Consider the following 21092-nt stretch of genomic DNA (forward strand, 5'->3'; position numbering starts at 1 on the left):
ACAAGTTCCAAAGATATTACTACTTCATCTTCTGAGAATGTTCTACAATCAACTACAATTTCACCTGAACCTACCACTTATTATACTACTTACACATATTTCACAACTTCTTACATTGGTAATGAGACTATTTTGAATAGCAGATTGGAGACTGTCACTAGTGTCTCTGTTCCTGATATCCTTGCAACTTCACAAGTGGCAACAGGAAGAGCAATTGATGGATCAGTGTTTAAACAAACTTTAGCCACCGACGAAAAACCAGTCATTCCCGCAAAACCTACTGAACTTCCAAAAATTGGTTTAATCTCGACGATCAGATCAAGTCAAGTAAATGATGGAACCACTACTCATTTTATGACTGATGTTCATGGTACATATATTAATGGATTGTACGCTCAGATTGTAGAAAGCTCGACAAAAGTAGAGACACCGCCTCTGCCTTCGTCCGTAGTTACTCCAGTCCTACCAACAGGAATTTTATCGATGAACAAGGGTATCGTGGTAGACGCCGATGAGATTACTACTATTTATTTTACGACGAAGCAGATTGGAACTTTGTTTGATGGCCTTTATGCGAAGGTTATCGAAAGTACTTCGAGTACGAAGATTAACGAAGAGAGAAAAGCGACTATTTTACCTACTCAAGGTCACAGAACTGGTTTGGTCAGACTAATTCAAGGTCAAATCGCGAATAATGGAACTACGACATTCTATCAATCTAAGGTGATTGGTACCAGTATCGAAGGTAGATACGCTCAGATCATAGAAAGCACATCCAGTTTTCTATCTTCGACTCCAACGGCAAACATCGCGCCTACTTCCACTCTGCCACCTGGCAAACCAACTCAAATCGCAGAAATCTCACCTTCGCCTGCTGTCATTCAATCTTCCTTATCGGAAGACCCAACGACGGAATCCCCAGAACAAGATGAAGACTCAGAACAGAATGAAGAGAGTGAAGAAGAGGATGAAGAAGGGGAAGATGGACAAAGTTCCAAGAAGAAATCTAGACTGACCTTTTCTACTAGAAAAAGAACTTTCACTCCAGTGATCAGACCATTCGCCTCCAGAAACAGACCCACGTTTAATCCCAAAAGAAAAGGTGCCCAGGGTGCAACGACGATTACCAGAACAGACATAACACCCACAATAACTGCGACCTTGGCTGGGAAAGGAAATAGATTCGCATCTTCTAGAGGTCGAGTCAGTTCACCAATAGGTCCATATTCTTCTACGTTGTCTCAGTCCGGTTCTAGGAGGTTCTCAGGAAGAAGGGGTTCACCAAATACAGCTAGTAGTTATGCATCAACTATAACTGGAAGTACCAGAGGCAGAGCCCAATCCAGAATATCTCCATCCTCTGTTTTCCAAGGAAACAGAAGAGGACCTACGTCGATTAGAGGATCTTCAGCCAGAGTTGCATCTCGTGCCTCAAGCTCAGCTTATCCTGGAGTCTCTACTAGATATAGATCTCCAATCAGACCTTCGTCGACCTTGTCAAGAGGTCAGGCTACGGTTAAACACGACGACCAAGAAAACGATGCTAATGAATTCACTACGACTACGTTGGTGACCGAGGAGACACCTTATACAGAGGATATAGAGGATGGAGAGACCGTGACGACACCTTTGCAGACGACCACAGAATCCTCGAGAAGATCCACGAATCCCTTACTCAGATTCCGTAGACCTATTAACTTGAATAATTCCGGCAGATCTGGTACTACGCCGAGACCGCCAACGACTACTCGGAGAAATGGAAATTTAAATAGAGCCACTTCGCCGACTGTTCCTAAAGTGACTAATACGAGAACCAATGGAAGGGGAAATTCTCCAATTTCAACTAGACCAAGACAGGGTGGCACGGGGTTATTTCCGCCTCGAGGCCTACTTGGGAGAAAGCCGGAACTACCTATCGAGGAACAGATAGAACCAAACGAAGATCTAGAAGAAGAAGGAGAAGAGAATTTGGAGGATGAGCCTGTGGAAGAAATAGCTGACAATGATTACGAAGGATCTGAGCATGAAGATAGAATCAATCGTCGGTCTGGAAAATCTGCCAGACCCACTGTACAGATCAGGCCGTTTAACAGAGGACGAAGAATACGTCGACAGGCGAGTCAGTTGAGATCTTTGACCAGTCGATTTAGAAGACCTAGTCAGAGCTCGTCGAAGTCCGAAGAAAAATCTGATGCTAGCGAAAACGTGTCTAGCAAAGAGGAGACTTCCAAGTCTAGTTCCAAACCTATTGCTCGGTACAACAATCGTGCAAGGTCTCTTACAGCGACTAGACCAACGTCCAAGTCTAATAATCCTGAGAAAACATCTGCAGAGTCTACAGAGTCGAGTCAAAATAAAAATAGGAATAGGTCTAAACAAACCAATAATGGAGACAGAAACGTTGCCTCCAGAATAAAACCTTCTTCAACTTCAAATAATGGTAGACAGTTTACTTTAAGAGAAAAAGATGGATCTTCTTCTACCAGGACGAATTACAAAAGACCTAGTTCTTCAAATTCCAGGACAAATGGACGATCGACTACTACTACTAATTCAGATCGAGTAAGGCCTCCACGATTACGAAACGGTTCCAATAAATCGTCAGAGAATACCAGTACAAGACGAACACCTCCTTCTAGTCGCACTTCCTCGAATAGATCCCCCAATAGAAATAGCAGCAGAAGAGGTTCTTCTAGTAGATCAAGAGGATCTCTAGAAGATATCCGAGAAGCACCTACCGTGTATCCTGACTTCGATGGAACGATCACAGTGACTCATTACGTGCCCACGGAAGTCACTATTCCCGTGGTGAACAATGGTATCACAGAGCACAGGAACATAATAACGGCACAACCCAGTACAGAGATTTTAAGTCCATCGCAGTATAGTACAGTGACAGGTGGAGACGGCAAGCCGTTAGTGGTGATTGTTAGTGAGGTAACCGGTACCAATCCTCAAGGTCAGACCGAAGTAACCCGATTCCTACTCCACGAGACGCCCACCACTCGTGTCTCCCACACATTAACCACATTAGGTGGTCGTAGAGCCTCTCAATCCGTAATTGTACCCACCACAGTCTATTCTGTAGAGAACGTGGTCTCCACGGTGCAACCTTCTCTCCCTGGAAATGCGCCTCTCGCGAACATCCTTCTATCGCAGTTGCTCCTCGGTCAATTAGGTCAGGCAAATCCTCTGCTGCAGTCTCAAGGTACACCATCTACTCAGTATAATACGCGTACGACTTCGTACGTTACTACGATCACTAAGCAGCAGAGTACCGTGATCCCACTCACTTTCCGAGGCAAGGAGATTCTAACGACCTTGGTGGATACTTCGACAGATGTGGTGACTGCTACAGAGTTCATTACGGATACAGTGGTGGTTACGCCTACTGCAGCGTTGCCAGCGGCGAATTTGAACTCATTGTTACTGTTACTTCAGCAGCCTCAACCACAAAAGAATGCTAATCCTTTGCTGGACCCTTTGTTCGCTGCTCCTCCATTCACTCAGAGCAATACTTTGCCTGGAGAGGTGGAGAGAAGGCACCAGCCAGCTGACTTGGATTATAAACACGATAATTATGAGTATTCCGACGAAGAAGATGACGTTCAGGAGTATCAGAAGCCTTCCAGGTCTAGAAGTGGTCGCGGTAAAGCGAACGATAGGAAAGAGGATCATTCCAGTGCGGCTAGAGAAGAATCTAGTGTAGTAACGTTATACGTTTCTGGGAGACGGCCAGGGGAGTTCAGTACTGTTTTGAGCACCGTGAAAGTAAGCGACACGTCTCGAAGACGACGAGACACCGGGGAGGATTTAGTTGTTGAGGTTCGACCCTCGATCCCACCGTCGTTGCACGAGGGATCGGAAGACATCACGGTTCTGGCGGGAAGTGTGGACTCGCTAGAAGCGCATGCGCCGACACAAAGTCTCGAGAGCGTAGTGGGTGACGTAGGACGGCACATTTCCACGTCCATCCACACCTAACCCTCAAATACACACACTTTAGATAATCCTTCCCTTTTTCTACTTTTAACTGTTGTCATTCGATTAATTAATATGTAAGCCCATCTACGAGATCCATTATGAGAATCCCACCTAGACCGAAGCTGATGACCTTTGATGAACCTTTCTCGGGTTCGTATTTTGTGCGCATTTTCGTGCAGGAATTCCACAACACTCACGATATACATATGATGTACCATAGATCGAATTCTTCCGGAGGATTGTTCACGGAAGAAAGGAAGTCCTTCGTGAAAGAAGAAAAATAAAGCTCGCAGCTTCGGTTGATCGACAATGATCCATCATTCTCTTCATGCCCATCTCACGCCCTGTTCGCTCTTCCCCAATCTTTCTTCTTTTTATCTTCCCTCCGATTCTATCCTTTGATATGGTCCTCCACTGGTCCAGTCTACTAATACAGCCTCGAATCCGCCGCCGCACGCGCGCCCACACGCGATAAAGTCTACACGTGACGCATGGTACTCTCTTTGTCTCTGGTATTTGTCGGATCGACGCGATTTTGCCCGTGGATCGCGTGATAGATCGATAACACCCGGCTCTACTAAGTGCACGAAAACGAACAAGGGTGGGATATGTCTGACACACGATGATCTGTCTTGTTGTTTAACCCCACCTCGGATGACTCGCCTAACACTCGAGACGAAACCCCCGCCTGTTGCTCACGGCTGCCCTACATTTGCTGTAACTCACACACACATGTCCTGAATGTACTCCATGGCAAAGGATTACAAGTGCGTGCACGCAAGCGAGAGACACGTCGCCTTTTCAGATGACTACTACCACGACGACTTCTACCGACTAACCAGCGACTTCGCTAGCAAATCGCCCCGAGAGAACGCTAGAAATCTCGCTCCAGAGATTAACGACGATTACCTCGAGGAAACGCCCAGAAAACGCGTCAGAATTCGCGTCCCTGTGGTCAGAAAGAGTGGAAGGCAGCATAAGCTAACGGTAGTCAGAAGATTGCGTCCTTTTTCGTCCAAGATCGAAAATCCCACCCAGAATCAATTGACTATGGCGAGTCATACACCGAGGAGGATCGTGGTGACTAGAGTGAGGTCTTTGGGATTAGCTAATACCATTCACAATGATTTGGAATCTGATAGTGTAAAACCAGAGATTGGAAGACATAAAGTGACTATTACTAGACGTAGAAAAATTGCGTCGACTACCGTTTCGCCTGCGAGCAGCGAGAGAAGAGTAAGAATCACTAGAAAAAAATTGGTCGCTGTTAGACCGCTGCAACCTACGCCCAGTTTCGCTATTATCACGACTGGATTCTTCACTGCCCCATCTTCTGAATACGATGAAGAGTTCTCCGAGGAGGATGAAGGTGAAGAAGAGGTGAATGAAGATGATGTTACTTCGACTGCCACGCCTGAGTTAAAGGAACCGCCCGATGTTATCGATAGCAAACCGGACGAGGTTGAGATTGAAAGTAAGGAGGATGTTAGTTCAACAGATATCCCTGAGTTAAAGGAACCTCCTAATATAATCGATAAGAAACCAGATGAGGTTGAGATTGAAAGTAAGGAGGATGTTAGTTCGACAGACACGCCTGAGTTAAAGGAACATCTTAATATAATTGATAAGAAGCCAGATGAGATTGAAACTAAGACCGAGGAGACTGAACCGAAGGTTATAGAAGATAGTAGTGTGAGTTCACCTGTTATTATCACTGATAATTTCTTCCTCCCTGCGTCTGACGATGAGTATGAAGAATACGAAGATGAATATACCGATACCACGACTGAAAGTGGGAAGAATGATTCTGAGAATGAAGATATTCTAACGACAGTTAAATCTACGAAAATTGAGGATGGTTTGGATAAAGATGATACTTCAAGCATGTCTACAGCTCCTGATTTGTTAGAGAAAGAGGAACCAACGTCAGAAAAGCCCGAAGAAGTTTCACATAGTGTCGCTGATCACGAGAGTACAGAGTCAACTGATTTGAAAGAAGAAGAGAAATCTGAGTCTTTGACAACTGAAAAGTCAATAGAAGAGGGAGAAGAAATTACTACGACGCAGATAAGTTTGGAAGAAAAATCAGAAGATGTTGGAACGACTGTTTATCCTGAGATTAATGAAAATGAGAAAGAGGATGGGGAAGAAGACCGTACAACGACAGAAATGATAGAGACTACGACATTTATGGAAGAAACGACAGTGATTAGTGTTCCTGAAGAAGTACAGACAACTACAGTTTCTGATAAAGAGATTACAATAATTAATAAAGAAGAAGAACATACTAGCGCTGAACACCCTTCGCTGCCTAGTGAATTTAAATCGGAATCTGAAAATTCTTCAAACGAAGAATCACTCGAAAAAGATATTGAAACTCACGTTACAACTATTTCACCCGAACTTGAAGACATTTCACTGAAAGACAGTGAAGATTCCCTGGAGAAAGACACAAAATCAAATACCACCATAATAGAAATTGATCCCAAGGAGTCTATATCAAAAGACTCTGAAGATCCTGTTAACAAAGAGATCGAACCCCAAGTCACGATGATTCAAACCAAACACGAAGACTCTCCCAAAGTCGAAGACATTCCCAAAATTGAAGATATTCCCAAAATTGAAAATGTACCCAAGAAAGACACACAAATTCCCGATAGCCACCCTAGTATAACACTCGACCCAAGTTCAAGACCAGAAACTGAAAGATCTTTCCCAGACATAATAGATATCACTACCCTGAACCAGGTTCCAGAAACCACACCAAAACTCGAGGAAAATGAAGAGAACCTGACAGTGCAGCCCATACCATCGATTACCGAAATCATCTCGTCTGCTACGACAATTTTCTTCGACGAGTACCCCGATTTCACCAGCGTCCTGCCTTTAGAAACGTCCCAATCGACATCGTACGACTCCAGTACCCTTAGCTACTTGGATAACTCCGAGATCCCAAGCGTGATTCCCCTAGGAGTCGAATATACGTCGTTGCCAGACTCGAAGAGGACCTCGATGGTTCTCGAGACGACTTCCAGCATTGATTCGGTAACGACGTCGATCTCGTCACCGACCCCCGAAGAAATCGAAGCAGGATTAGCCGACGATCTTTATTTGTCCCTGTCGAGGCCAGATTTCCCTGAGATACTGCCATCGAAACCGGTTCACGTGGAGCACGAGACCAAGTCCGAAACACCAGACTTAGAACCGAGCACGAGCGTTTATTATACAGAGACAGTGGTGACATCGACGAGACTGAGGACGTATACATACGTAGTGACGCAACTGAATGGACTGGAGACGAAAGTGACGTCCTCGACGACGGTCCGACCGAGAGTGACGACGCTTACATTGACGGTGCCCGTCACGGTGACTGTCACTCCTACCGTGGAGTCGTCAGCGCACGCCGTTTCGTCTGTGTATAGCCCGGTGCCCGCTGTTGGTGAGTAGCTACAACTAGCTCTGCGATAAGCCTTCTCTATCCACGATCTTCCAGTGTCCTGAACTGATTCGTAGTATTTTTAGAACTATTTTTGCGATCTTTCAAAAATTTCTTTTCTATTTTTTCCTATTTTCTCTTCCCACTTTTTTTTTAAGAATCGTTGATGCGTTACCGATGTAATGAAGAATAGTGGTGCGCAGAAATCGAAAGTAAAGATCATGAATATGATTTTTCTAAAATCTGTATTTAACGCATTGCCAATTAAAGAGAATTGAAAGATTTTTGGATGTATGTATAAATTTTAAGTGAAAATCGTGACTGTGATTTTTCGAAAGTCACTATAAAAAATTGATTTTTGAAATTATATAGAAGTAGAAAAAGTTTTTGTATAATATAATGTAAATGAAAGGTATTTTGTAAAATATTGGCAATGTATTAATTACAAAAAATGTATATGTATAGAAATAGCAAAAGTATATGATGTAACAATGAGATAATCGAATTGAATAAATTCTGAAATCATAGAACTGATAATATTTGAAGAACAATTTGTTCAGGACACTAGCCGATCGATGTAAAAAATAATATTCTTCTTTAAACTAATATGATATCTTTTCTCGCGCGCCTAGCACGTTCGAGACTGTACAGACGCTCTTCCGAGTCTCACTTGGATTGGCTTATGGCAATCTAAATTGTTTTCTGTACAATAGAACTCTTGAGTGAACTGTACATACTTGTAAATGAAGTCTGATCTTGTACATACTACAATTCCTTATCGTTTGTTTTATTCCTGTAGTCTATTCTGTATATTTTTTGTTTCTTCTAAAATACGTTTTAATCGTGTACAGTGACCGTCTATGTTCTAACGCCTGAATAACCGTTGCCAGTCAACAGATCCGCCGTGAAGAGCATAATTATTCAGGCGTATATATACTCTCTTGTAAATCTTCTGTTATTTCACGTTTATTTCAGATGTATTTATTTCTATTGTATAAGTAATTAAATAATAATTTTACATTGCCAAAGTGGAAGTTTTGATATTCATTTATCACATCGTAATCTTTTGATCGTGGAATTGTAACGACAGGAGAGCACGAAGGAAAAGATGAAGAAGGGCGAAGGTTAAACCTAGCCACGCGTGTCATGTCAAACGGAGTCGAAGTGATCGTTGCTGGACCAACGCCAGCGTTACGATGGGAGAACTCGGTGCCACAGCCTACGCTGACATTGTCCGATGCTGTCGTCATGATGCTTCCACAAGATAAACCCAATGAATTTGTCACTAAGACATGTACCACCACCTTCACGTACCTTACTACCATTACGAAAGACGGGACAACTATCGTTTCGACGGAGCAGCAGGTAGAAATACAAATTTTGTTGGACGTTCTTCACTTTTTTATTTCATTACATTCCCACGCCTTTTCTGGCTTTGAATCTTGGTTACTTATTCTTCGAATATGAGACGTTTTTTAATTTTAATTCTTTTTATCTGTATTTTTCTTGTCTTCAGGCGTTGATCTTTCTTAAAGGAATGAATTTTTTCAGGTTCTTTTTAATTCTATTCGTCCTTTTTATTCTTCTCTAGCGCCCAGTTTACAGTTAACCTTTCTTGATTCTTTTCAATACCAGGAATAACTTTACCACTACTACAAAAAATATTCCAGTCGTTAAATACTCTGATTATATACGAATCAAAGAATACCATACGTTTGGAAATGGGGAAAATTTCTAAAAAATCTAATAAATTTCATGTAACTTCGATATTTTCTTTAAAACTTCAATAACGTAATATTATGTTAATACAAATCTATCTTTTACACCATTGACACTATACGACTCCAATACCAAAATCAGCTACAAATTCTTTTACGTTTACATTTCATTTCCATGCCAGCTTATACACATTGAAACAATCGATAAAACAGAATAATCATTCGTATCACTAATAAATTCCTGCAGGTGATAGCGAATACAGCGACCGAAGAACGTCACAGGAAGCCGGGATCTGAAACCGCCGCGGTAACATTAGAAGCATCCCCAACATTACGCACAGAAGTCTTCAAAACCACTTATACCTATTTAACATTAAACACCGATCATTCTAATATAAATGACGCGTTGGAAAGCAGCACGAAAGTAATCACAAACACGGTCACTGCACCGCAACATTATTTAGACATGATCCTTGAACCATCAGAAGCGCCTCGACCGGAAACGAACACGTATCTCAGCACCAGGATGCTGGAAAAGACTTTCATGGAAGATGGACGTACCAGAATAGAAACCACCAGCGATACAATTACTCAGGTTCGTGGAAAATGATAGATGGCTTTACAAAGATTTTACAACGAACTCATTCGACGAGTATGTAGGATTTTTAATGTATTTAATACTACTGACGCATGTGGCTCGTCGATTCAACGATCTACTTGTAATTCCCACATTTTAATTTTTGTGTATTTCAATAAGAATGCTTTGAAATTAGAACAGATGCAAATATAATTTGCATTTTGATTAGTGATCACTGTAGCATTAGGTTCTTTTGATGAGTAAGATATTCTTACGTAGGTATTATTAATGATTGTAGGGGAAAGGGAAATTTTTGTATTTATTTAAATTAATAATAAATAATATGACATTTTGTCTTTCCCTTAATAAAAATCCTTGTGACGCTTCGTTTTATGATTTTCGTAAGGTAATTGCGGATTAACTGTATTTTAGCAACAGTGAATAATGAATGTTAATATTTCTTTCAGCTCATAGTAACAGAATCTGCACCGCCTCCTCGTCCAACCAGCGTCACGACCACGTTAACGGCGCTAGACAGTACAGAGGAAAACATGACAGACCTCATGAAAACATACTACATTACCTACACTTATTATAATACCTTCCTGGAGAAAGGTAGCACCGTGGTCCGTACGAACGTAGCGACATCAACTGACGTTGTGTTGGAGAAAGCACCTGCTAAGAAGACCACGAAGACAGCCACGGTGAATCCTACTCCAGAACCTATTCAAATTTTTGCGACGAAGACGTATCTGACCACGTTTACATACTTCACAACTTTGCTTCAGGTAAATTCATTAGTGAATCTATTAGGAAAAATTGTAAATTCCTGATAGAATTTATAATAAGAAAAGGCATAATTAAATTATAGAAGATAATAATTTTTGTTTCAACGACCGAGATATAATTTATGAATTTTTATATCTATATAGGATATACATATAGTATGCTTGATATTTATTCGGTTTTCAATCCTTAAAACCTATTTATTTATGGATCAGATGAAATGATAGAAAATATTAGAAGTATGAATATAGAACATTATTGAGTTAAAGGATTTTTAATTCGCCATCGTATTGGTAATGTTAATAAACGTTAATTGATGTTTAGATGCGAAACGATTAATGCAAATAGTCATATGTACTATTGTGGTCTAGGATAGGTCTTGACTTTGAAAATCTTTGTTCAATTTCAGGCTGGACCAGATGGAGAAACTTCAACAACAGTGTCTTCGAGATCGCACATCGTAGAGAACGTAGTGACAGAATCGATAGCACCGAGTTTGCTAGACGCTGGCTATATGAACGCTTTGTTAACAACTGCTCATCATTCAGATCCGGTGAAAAACGTGGTCACTGGATCAACAATCATATTTTTTGACGAAGAAGACCAGATCGATCCTACTTCGAGCACTGGCTTCCAGGAAGCGACCTCCTCGGTGGAGATCCAGAACAATGAATCGATTTCCGCCAGCTTCATATCTACTGAATCTTCTCCAGCTGCCAATGAGCCAAGTTTGAAGCCAGTTGAACAGATTAATCAAGTAATTAATAGATGAATAATTTGTGATGAATAATTTGTGATGAATATCTGAAATACGAATTTATGAATACTAAAAAAGTTTTTTAAATTTTATATTATTTTTAGATTATTAAATTTATTATGTTATCAGAGATAATAAAATAACTCTATTGTTCTATTTGTAGGAGAACAACGTAACAGTTTCTGCAGAGTCTGGACAGAACAAAAAGCCTGCGAGTCAGAACACGAGTGATCTTCAAGTGAGCAATCTTCTAAGCCTAGGGTCTTTGGGAATCAATAGTTTGTCGGCTCTAGGACCAGTGATTACGGCGATGGCTGGTTTACTACAAGGAAAAACAACAGCTACGCGAAGAAACGATTCGATGCCACAGGTGGAGACACAGGAAGTGACCACGCAAAGATCCCCCATTTATATACCAGTCGCTGAGTTCGCTGATGGAGACATCGAAGCGGCTGAGAGTCAAAATATAGGTAATTATTATACTTTTGTAAAAATTTTTATTATGGTTAGAGTTTGTTAATAATGTGAAATTTGCAAACAAGTGTGACTCTATTAAAATGTTTACTATTTTTATACTACAAAACTTCTGCTTTCATAACAGTTCAGATTGTTGAAAGAAAACGTGTATGGTAATATTTCTAAGGATAGATAGTAAATAGAGCATGCGATAAAATAGTAGTAGTCCAATAAAAATGATGTTAGTTTTCACAAAAAATATTTTCCGATTGTTTAATAATATAAAAATGTTTAGTAATAAAAAGAATGAATTAACAACTTCCTTATCTAATTTTTAAAAAATATCAACCACTTGATTATACAATTATCAGATAATGGGCTAATAGGCTAATAAACACATTAATGATCATAACATCCTTTTCAAGGTACACATCTAGCGAACCTTAACCACAATTACATCGCTGAAATCCGTCACAAAGTTGCATCCAGCCTGGCAGATGGAATTCCAATTTCCCCGGGCGAAGTAATCACTGCGAACAGCGACGTAATCATAGGAAAACCAGGGAAAATGGCACCCAGACCACCTCAAACGTTCTTAGAGGACGAAGAACACATTGGAATGAAACCGCCGCCGTTACCAGTCCCCAACATTCCAGTTCATCCAGTTCTCGAAGTCGTGGAGAACGATCGAGACGATGCTCAGTCTCAGCAGATTCTTCAAGCTCACAAAGGTCCACAAATACAGATATATCCTGCGCATCAGATTTACGAAGAACATTTGAAAATTCCGGTTTCCATACCTATCGATGCGAATCCTACATTGATATCGAAACAACCTCAGAAGCTACTTCCAGTTCAAGCGTCTCCGCCAAAGAGAATAGGTTCTAAGCAAGATGTACTGGAAAATGATCCTTTGTTAAAGCCACCTGATAGACCTAACGTGGAACAGTATGCAAATCCAAATTCAAATCCTAAGGAGCCGGAATGGAGTCCTGAGAAATCTAGGCGACCGTGGAGTGCTAAGGATCCTTTAAAGCTCCTTCCATTACATCCACAATTTGATCAGGTACATATGGATCTTTCAGTTCCTCGATTTTGGAATTTTTAGTGTGATACGTGAGCCATTTTATGGTTAGGTTTCTCTTTCCGGAATAATAAAAGAATTATTTTGGATCAAATATGGTTTTGATAATATAAAATATTAGAGAAGTTCGAAGTTTCAGGTAAATAAATATTGGATCATTGTGAATATTGATATAAAGGAAGTTTAAAAAATATTCTTCGATACTTAACTTTTCAGTTAACTTCCATGATATAATTATAAATTGTGGTTTAATATAGCTATGAACGCTATCAGTGTTTTAAAATTTTGCATTATTACAAACATTCCAGAAAATCGACTCAGGAATATCTCCAATAGAGAAACCTTGGCCCACTGTTCCATCTGAAGATCAGAAACGATTACCGTGGGCTCAGAAAGATCCTTTGCTCCCTGATGCTCCTGTTGTCATTCAATCTTCGGAATCCAAACCGACACCAGCGGAACCTATAGTTCATCAAGTACCACACGTCATCGACAGATCAACGGGACAACCTTTATTAGTAAATATTCAACCCAGTCAGGTTGCTAACGTGGTAATTCCTCAAGGTGGTACTCAGGCACTGATATTCGGTGACACCAGCGAGCCACACATCAGTGGACAATATTTCGACGATCCATCTCCATATCCTGAATCAGAAGTTGGTTTGGGATTTGTTGGAATCCAAAGAGTAAGTCACTCGCAACATAGTGTTTACTTTTTCGACTCTTCCGCTTTAAATTTCATATTGAAGTGCTTAATTGAATAATTCTTTAATAAAATACAAATTTTATTCAATTAGTTCGAAATTTAATTTAGAAACATTAATTGTATTCAGGTAGAGGACCTGCCTCAATATTCCAATGGAAAGGACCCAGCAGATTATATGGTTCCGCCATCGCCACTTCACAGTTTCAAGGGGTTACCAGAAAAACACCCTTCCAATCGTCCAGCAACCATCCCCTTATCGCCAGGTCGTTTCGATTATGAAAGACCACAAGACAAATTAGAAGCTCCTTTAAACAGACCAGAAAAGATGCCATCAGACGTACATTTGATTAAACATCCTGACCATTCTGGTGTCCTCGGCGGCCAAGGACACGTACACACTGAAATTCTGGTCCATCACAGACCAGAAACTATAAACGTTCGCCCACAAAGCGTTCCTTATCCTCCTATTCATCCTCACATGCACTCCAACAATCATATACCGTCACGCGGACAATTTCCAAAAATTCCAAAACCTGTAGAATCCGGAACTCCACCCAGAAGGACAGAAATGTCGAGTTCATCGGACAATTCCCATCGATATATCTTATTGCCTAAGCCAGACTCGGGAAACGAGATCGTCTTGAATTCCAATTGGAAGGCGGACAAGAAACCACCGCGAATTCTGATGAATAACAGGTTGAGACCACGTCCACCGTTGAGATCGACGACTAGTCGTCCTTTGGATAGGCCGATTTACCCGGAAAGGCCGGGTATTAGGAAACCAGTTTACAGCGGACCTCAGAGGCCTCCGACAAAGACACAGAATACATTTGTGCTTCCTCACCGGCCAGTCAGTAATCCTCAAATTTACCATGAACCACCGAGGATGACCACTCCGACGCCTGGAGATGCGGTGAAGGACGTGGCAACTGAGAGACAGCCTTCGTTCGGATCTCGTCCTCACGTAAATGAATTTTATGTTATTTTTACTTAGATATTTAGACATTTTGGTATTTGGATATTAGGATATTTGTTCATTTGGATATCTAATATTTGGGTATTGAGATATTTGAAAAGAACAATATTTTAATATTTCGAAATTTCAGTGTCTTGATCATTTCAATATTTTGATACTTCCATACATAGCTATTTCGATATCTTGGTATTTTTTAGTTTTATTTCTTCTATTTTTAAATGTGTTATTTGTATTAACACCAATATTAGATAAACATTAAACAGGTTGTACAGAGACAGTCAATTTTACAATTCTTCCATTCTTCCAACAGATTGATCTTCAAGACAGACCGCCTCACTTTTATCCTGAGAAGAGGCCATCAAACATAGAACAACTGAGACCTCAAACTGAAAGGACACAAGAACACGTGCCCACGGGAGCAGTAGAATATCACAATCCTTCGAATCCTAAAATAAAGCAAGATAACAGACCAGTTACAACAAATACGCAAGTTCAAAACTTCGATCAGGCTCCACCTAATCAAGATAATAAAGCAGCAGAAATCTGGCATAGCGGTACGCAAACAGAGAAGACGTTAGATTCAGAAATCGGTGCCTCAGAACCAATAAACTATCACAATCGAGTCAAGGAGATTCAAAAATACAATGAAACCGAAAAAGGCACGTCTTTCGTTAATCAACATAACAATGTAACATCCAATATAAAAAATTCCTACGGAAATGTAGCCTCTGGTAATACAGTGATTGAAAAACCAGCTGGAGAAATTGATTTCCAACAAGATCAGAAAGAAAAACCATTTTGGATAAATCCGGGCTCTCCATTTTCTCATAAAAATGAAATGAATACACAATCTCAAATACCATATGGCCCTAATTATTACAATACTAAGCTTCATGAAACACCAGTAGTTCAAGGAAAACCGTTTGGCGTATACAGTGGCCACGAAGAATCGAATTATGGTTACAAATGGAAAGAGAACAAGCCTGAATACGACATAGTACAAGGTGTACCATCGACATATTATGGAAGCAAAATATCTCCAATCAGCCACAAGAATCAAAATCAGAACGAACAGACATCGACTCTACCAAGTCGTGAACACGACGATACCATAGATTTAAAACCACCAGCGATCATTCCTCAATTTGTCCCTGAATCAAATAAACCTAAGAGACCATATCCTCGACCATCTATAATTAACAAAGTGGAAACCAGGCCTGTACTATATCCTGGACCAGAAATTGTAAGTCAAACTTCAGAAGCTAGACCGGATCAAGTGAAACAATCCAACGAAGGCAAGCCAGGAAGCCTGGAACCATTTGTAAATAATAGTTTGAGTCATGCAGGTAACTTGAATCAGAGTCACTTCCAGTTAGGAGGTTTCATGGATCTTAATTGGGATGGGGGAATGAAGATTAGAGACCAAAGACCTGATAAACAGGAGATTCTAATTAACAAGGGTGAAATTATGAAGAATCATTTTAGAAACAGTTCTATTTCTCAGAAAATAGAAGATCAGTATCCTCAGACGAGCACTGAGAGCGTTAAAGTAAGTTTGGAAAAGACTCGTCCTGTGGTGAATCAACAGGAGTATTCAGGAACCAGAATTCATCCTGAGTATCCTCATATTATCACCAAGCCTAAGCCTCAAGTACCTGGACCAATTACTATCTCAACAGCTAACAAAGTTGAAACTAGGCCCAATATTAGGTTCTCCATGCCTGTGGAGGCTATGGGCGAAGAAGTTGATAGCAAAACGCAAACTGAGCGACCACCAAGTATGTTAATCACGAGTAGTTCTAACGATAAGAAGAAGAACGTGGAAAAGGTAGATGGTTCTTATCAGACGAATTTCGCGGCTTCAGATGCGAATAAGGATGATTCTATGAATCATGAGAGCAAAATTAGAGTTAGACCTATTGAGACGTCTACTGGGGATATGTTGAGTAGTATGGAAGGAATGAGCGTGCCTTCTAGGGACATGATGCCTCCGCCATTAAGACCTGTTATTGGGTTGAATCAATCGAATAAGAATGAAGAAGAGGATTTGAAACCACCACCTATAACTTCGAGGGATGTAGTTGGATTATCACCTCCACCAGTTGATATTACGACGACCAGTGGTCCCACGGAAGATAGATTCCCGTTTGCAAATGTCAACGAATCTGGGTTGAAACCTCCGCCTAAATATATTCCACTGAAGGAGTCTTCTGTTGCACCTTTACCTAGCGTTAGCATGGTGCCTCCTAGTCCAAGACCTTCTCTTGCTAGGCCTTTCATAGTGGAATTGCTGTCTCAGGTGAAGTTTAAATAGTTTATTATTGGGTTTTTGAAATTTTTGAGTCTTTCTAACTCGGTTCTTTTCGACTGGGAATTGCAGATCAAAAATCGTCCAAATCTCAAAGTTATGATGATGATTAGAGTTATAAATAAATGATCTGAAAAACAATATTTTGAATTTGATAGTTTTTTCTCTTCTTATTTTTCTTTTTTCTTTTTTTTTTTCTTTTTTATTATTTCTGAGGATTTATTGTAAATTTTATACTTTTTAGGATATGGTACCTCCACCACCAGTAACTCAAACTACCAAACCACTTGAAATTGCCACGGTGAGGCCAGCGGTGGCGGTGTCTGGATCGATTCAAATCGCGACAGCCGTCGCAACATCCCACATACCAGTGGTTCAGGATATCGAATCGAAGATACCGATCATACACGGCACTGTCGATCTCCCAGTGGTGGTAGACGTGCCTGAGATTCTTAGGCCAGTGGAAACCAGGATGACGGAGCACGTTAGCATTTATACCGTGCGACCATTTGACACGAGACCAGTATCTAGGTATTTTTGTATTTTATTGTCAATTTCCATTGAAAATTTATATATGTACAGTTTATCTAACAAAAGTATGTACGCTACTATTTTCAAATCTAATTATTGATCAAATTTAACATAGTTAAGTTTTCAACGTGTTTTCGGCTCAAATATTGTCACATTATTCAAAATCGGATTTACTATTCTAAATTCGTTTTTAAACATTTTTATTTTCTTTGTTTCGATAAGTTTTCTAAGATGGCAAAATTTTAAGACAACCTTCTTTCAAACTTTTGGGTCCCATGAGGTTTTGAATAGTCGATATTGAGTTCTGTTAAGTTTTATAGGATACTTACTAGTTCGAAGCTTTTGAACGTTTATGCATCCTCCAATTATGATAAAATCTCGTAGAATATCGGTACAACCAACACCAATGCTAACGACGAACCTGGTAATCCCAACGAAGCTAAGACCATTGCAAGTAGACCATATACAACCAAGCCGATCCTCGACAACCAGAGACGTGGAACCAACTCGATCTCATAACTTTGATATTCCTCGAAACCCTGTAAAACGTCCGGAGCATCCAGTATTTTTGGAATCCAGTCACGATAATGTTCTACCATCGACAAAGGTAGAAGCTACGGAAAGTTTGACTCACCACGTGGTCAGCACGAGTCAGAAGAAAGAGTCACGACCTACAATGACGAAAAACGAAGCTTCAAAGGTGGTCGTTTCGTCGGCGACAGAACGCAAACGAAAGAACGAAACCACATCGAAGGAATTGCCTAGTGTTGTGACCAGGGTTGACAGTTCGATAACGAAGGTAACGAGTACGTTGTCCGGAAATATTGACAGGAGAAATGAGTCGGTGATCAAGATGACGAAGGATGTTAGCAACGTGACACGCGAGGCTGCTAATAGGACAACGACGACCACGCGTATGAAGCCTAAAGAGGTGAGTTGGATCAAATTTTGATACTTTGAACTGTGATAGAGGGTAATTTATATTTATTTTATATGTTTGTTAAAGAACACGAGCCGTTATAGATACTCAGGGAAAATGATTGTTCATGGTTGTTTTCAGTTTACTGTTTAATTTATTTGTTATATCTATATAGCGTACTTGATACTATAGTAATTTAACTTTGGAGATGCGTGTCCTGTCTGTTTTGAAATATTAGAAACAGGAAAAGAAAATATCACTCGAGAGGTCAGTGGATTTCTCGAAAATTAGTCTTGTCTATTTCATCTATTTTCTAAGGCATTTCGCTATACCTTTTGCCTCATTGATAATATTTAAAAAGTAAATCTGTCTACAGTAAAAAGAGAAGAAAAATTATAAGAAAAGTTACTGTGCTTCAGTTAGCGTTACAATCGTTTATCACACAGGTGACACGATTCCAGACGTCAACAGTAACGAGGACGGAAACATCTGTATTGGGTTCACCGCCTACAACTCGAACATTACTGCTCACCCACACATTGACATCGACCACTGTGGAAACAGTAACGGAAACATTATTGCGTCCAACCAGTGTAATATCCACGGTCACATCAACGATCTTGCAATCGGTAGTAACTAGAATACCATCATCCTATGAAAACGTAGTCGACAATGATTCCATCTTTGTGGTGATGAGCGATCAGAAGCCACCGGCACCTGGTGCTGAAGAGGTAAATGTAAAAATACATTTTAATTATTTCGTAATGTATTATGTAATCCATTTAATTTGTATTTAATGATTACATTAAAAAAATTATATGAAGTCATATTACAAAAGTATTAATTTTTCTCAGGTTGAGGCTGAATACGGTGATATTTCGAGAGACGAACAAGATCCAACTGGAAACGAAGTTCATAGAGTTCTGGCTGGTGGAGTTCTTGGAGCACCCGTGGTATCGCTTCAACCTATTGTCAATCAGTGTACACCAGAATGTAGAGCGTCTAGGTCTGAAATATGCGCGGAAGTTGGAGGTGAAATGCGATGCGTTTGCCGTCCGGGCTTCGCTAGAATGTTCCCTGATCGACCTTGCAAACGTGAGTTATTACATTTGAATTTATTAAGTTAAATTAATTAAATTAAGTCGTATAGCTGATGTTGTAGAATTTGAAAAATGTATTGATAAAGGATTTGAAAATATTACTAGGATTTCTAAAAAATATTTGGCAATTGTTTCTTTATTTTTATACTCTTTTAATATGTAATTATAGCCACTTACACTTACACGTTACGAGTTGGCTTGGACCGTATTGGACACGAACCAGTAATATACGAAGCCGGCATGAACGATTCGACGTCGACAGCTTTCAGAAAACTGTTAGGTCCTACTAAAGACGCCCTAGATAGAACTCTGATGCAGAGTGATCTCAGAGATGTCTACAGAGGATTGAAAATAGCTGGTTTCTCGCCTGACCCAACGAAAGTGGAGTTTCACGTTCAGCTCAGCGACAACGCTAATGAAACGAGACTAAAAGAAGTTCTTCGAAAGTATCTTATTGGTAGCAATTATAGCTTAGGAGGCACTGAGGTTTATGCCTTGAAAAATCTTGACGTCGTAAGTTTCGTTTTTCTAAGCAAAAAAATTATCAATCGAGGAGGAGACCTGAAATTTTCGTAAATAAAGAAAGCACATTTTATTTCAGATTGAGGCAATTGATTTCGACGAATGCGCGACAGAAGAAGGAGGACCACATCACGATTGCTCGCCAAACGCAGCCTGTTTCAATCTACGAGGTTCTTATCAGTGTTCTTGTAAAGAGGGTTGGGCAGATTTGTCTGAAAACCCCGCGTATCCTGGAAGATTCTGCTCTCAAGCGCCCTTAGGTTGCCCTAGTTGTAACAACAAAGGACACTGCGTTACGAACACCAATGGTCAAGAGGTTTGCGAGTGCTTCCCCTGGCACAGTGGTCAGCGGTGTCAAGTTAATCTGAAAGGTAAATTTGCTTACTCAAATCTAAACTATAGGAAAACTAGAAAAAGCGTCCATACGTTAAACCATAAGATCTTCCGTAGCCCAATTAATAATAAAATGTAGATTAAAAACGATCTCCGCAAATAAAAATTATTTTAAAGAAATAATAAGACAGTTAACATCGATAGTAAGGTGTCGAATTGACATAAGGAAAAGATGAACGTTAATATGATAATGAAATACTGATCTATACCTTATCTTTACATTATGAAATTATACATTATCTAATTGGAATTATTTCAAAAAGTAGCGTGGAAATTATTTGTATATATTTCACGAAGTTTTCCAATGCAACACTTAATCGTAAATCTGGTTGCAGTGCTCCTGATAGCTCTTGTTACAACGGGTGCAATATTACTGGGCCTTCTGGCGGTTTGTGTCGGTATGGCATGTTTCCGTCAGCCGAGTCGGAAACGAAGAACTGGCGACAGAAGGGCTATGATTCCTGGAACGGGCGGGGACACCAGTAGCGAGGGTAGTGTGACAGACTTAGCTATTCCACACCACGTGCCGCACGTTCTCCCACCACCCCCACAGATGATCGCACCCTTGCCACCGACAAAGAGGCCTGCTCGAAAGATCAGTACTAAACCCAGGCATCCACCAAGAAAAGCTACCATGGTACCTGCATCAGGTAGGCTTTTTGTTTTAAAAATTATATTGAATTCATGAAAAATTGATCAAAGATTCGGAATATTTTTTTCGGAATATTATATTCGGAATTTATTTATTCCAAGGAACACGAGAATTTTTAACGGAGAGAAAATTTAGAATTGTTGGAGAACTTATTTATAAATTATTTAAGACGCTTCAAGAAAAAAGA

The 21092-nt window shown here is 40.2% G+C and overlaps 1 protein-coding gene across 1 annotated transcript in view; it reads left to right on the forward strand.

Annotated features, from left to right (window-relative positions):
- The window catches only part of LOC100644011, a 105437-nt gene that overhangs the window by 80105 nt on the left and 4240 nt on the right, over positions 1-21092 (forward strand). The window contains exons 6-22 of the mRNA XM_048404770.1: positions 4790-7423; positions 8511-8785; positions 9386-9733; positions 10183-10503; positions 10911-11258; positions 11422-11728; positions 12140-12780; positions 13107-13484; positions 13632-14468; positions 14791-16779; positions 17033-17319; positions 17704-18250; positions 18685-18969; positions 19093-19333; positions 19508-19851; positions 19940-20231; positions 20589-20903. Of these exons, the coding sequence (XP_048260727.1) occupies positions 4790-7423; positions 8511-8785; positions 9386-9733; positions 10183-10503; positions 10911-11258; positions 11422-11728; positions 12140-12780; positions 13107-13484; positions 13632-14468; positions 14791-16779; positions 17033-17319; positions 17704-18250; positions 18685-18969; positions 19093-19333; positions 19508-19851; positions 19940-20231; positions 20589-20903 (10389 nt within the window). The remainder of the gene's footprint in view (positions 1-4789; positions 7424-8510; positions 8786-9385; positions 9734-10182; positions 10504-10910; positions 11259-11421; positions 11729-12139; positions 12781-13106; positions 13485-13631; positions 14469-14790; positions 16780-17032; positions 17320-17703; positions 18251-18684; positions 18970-19092; positions 19334-19507; positions 19852-19939; positions 20232-20588; positions 20904-21092) is intronic.

This window comes from Bombus terrestris, chromosome 4 (assembly GCF_910591885.1).
Source record: "Bombus terrestris chromosome 4, iyBomTerr1.2, whole genome shotgun sequence".
NCBI lineage: Eukaryota > Metazoa > Arthropoda > Insecta > Hymenoptera > Apidae > Bombus > Bombus terrestris.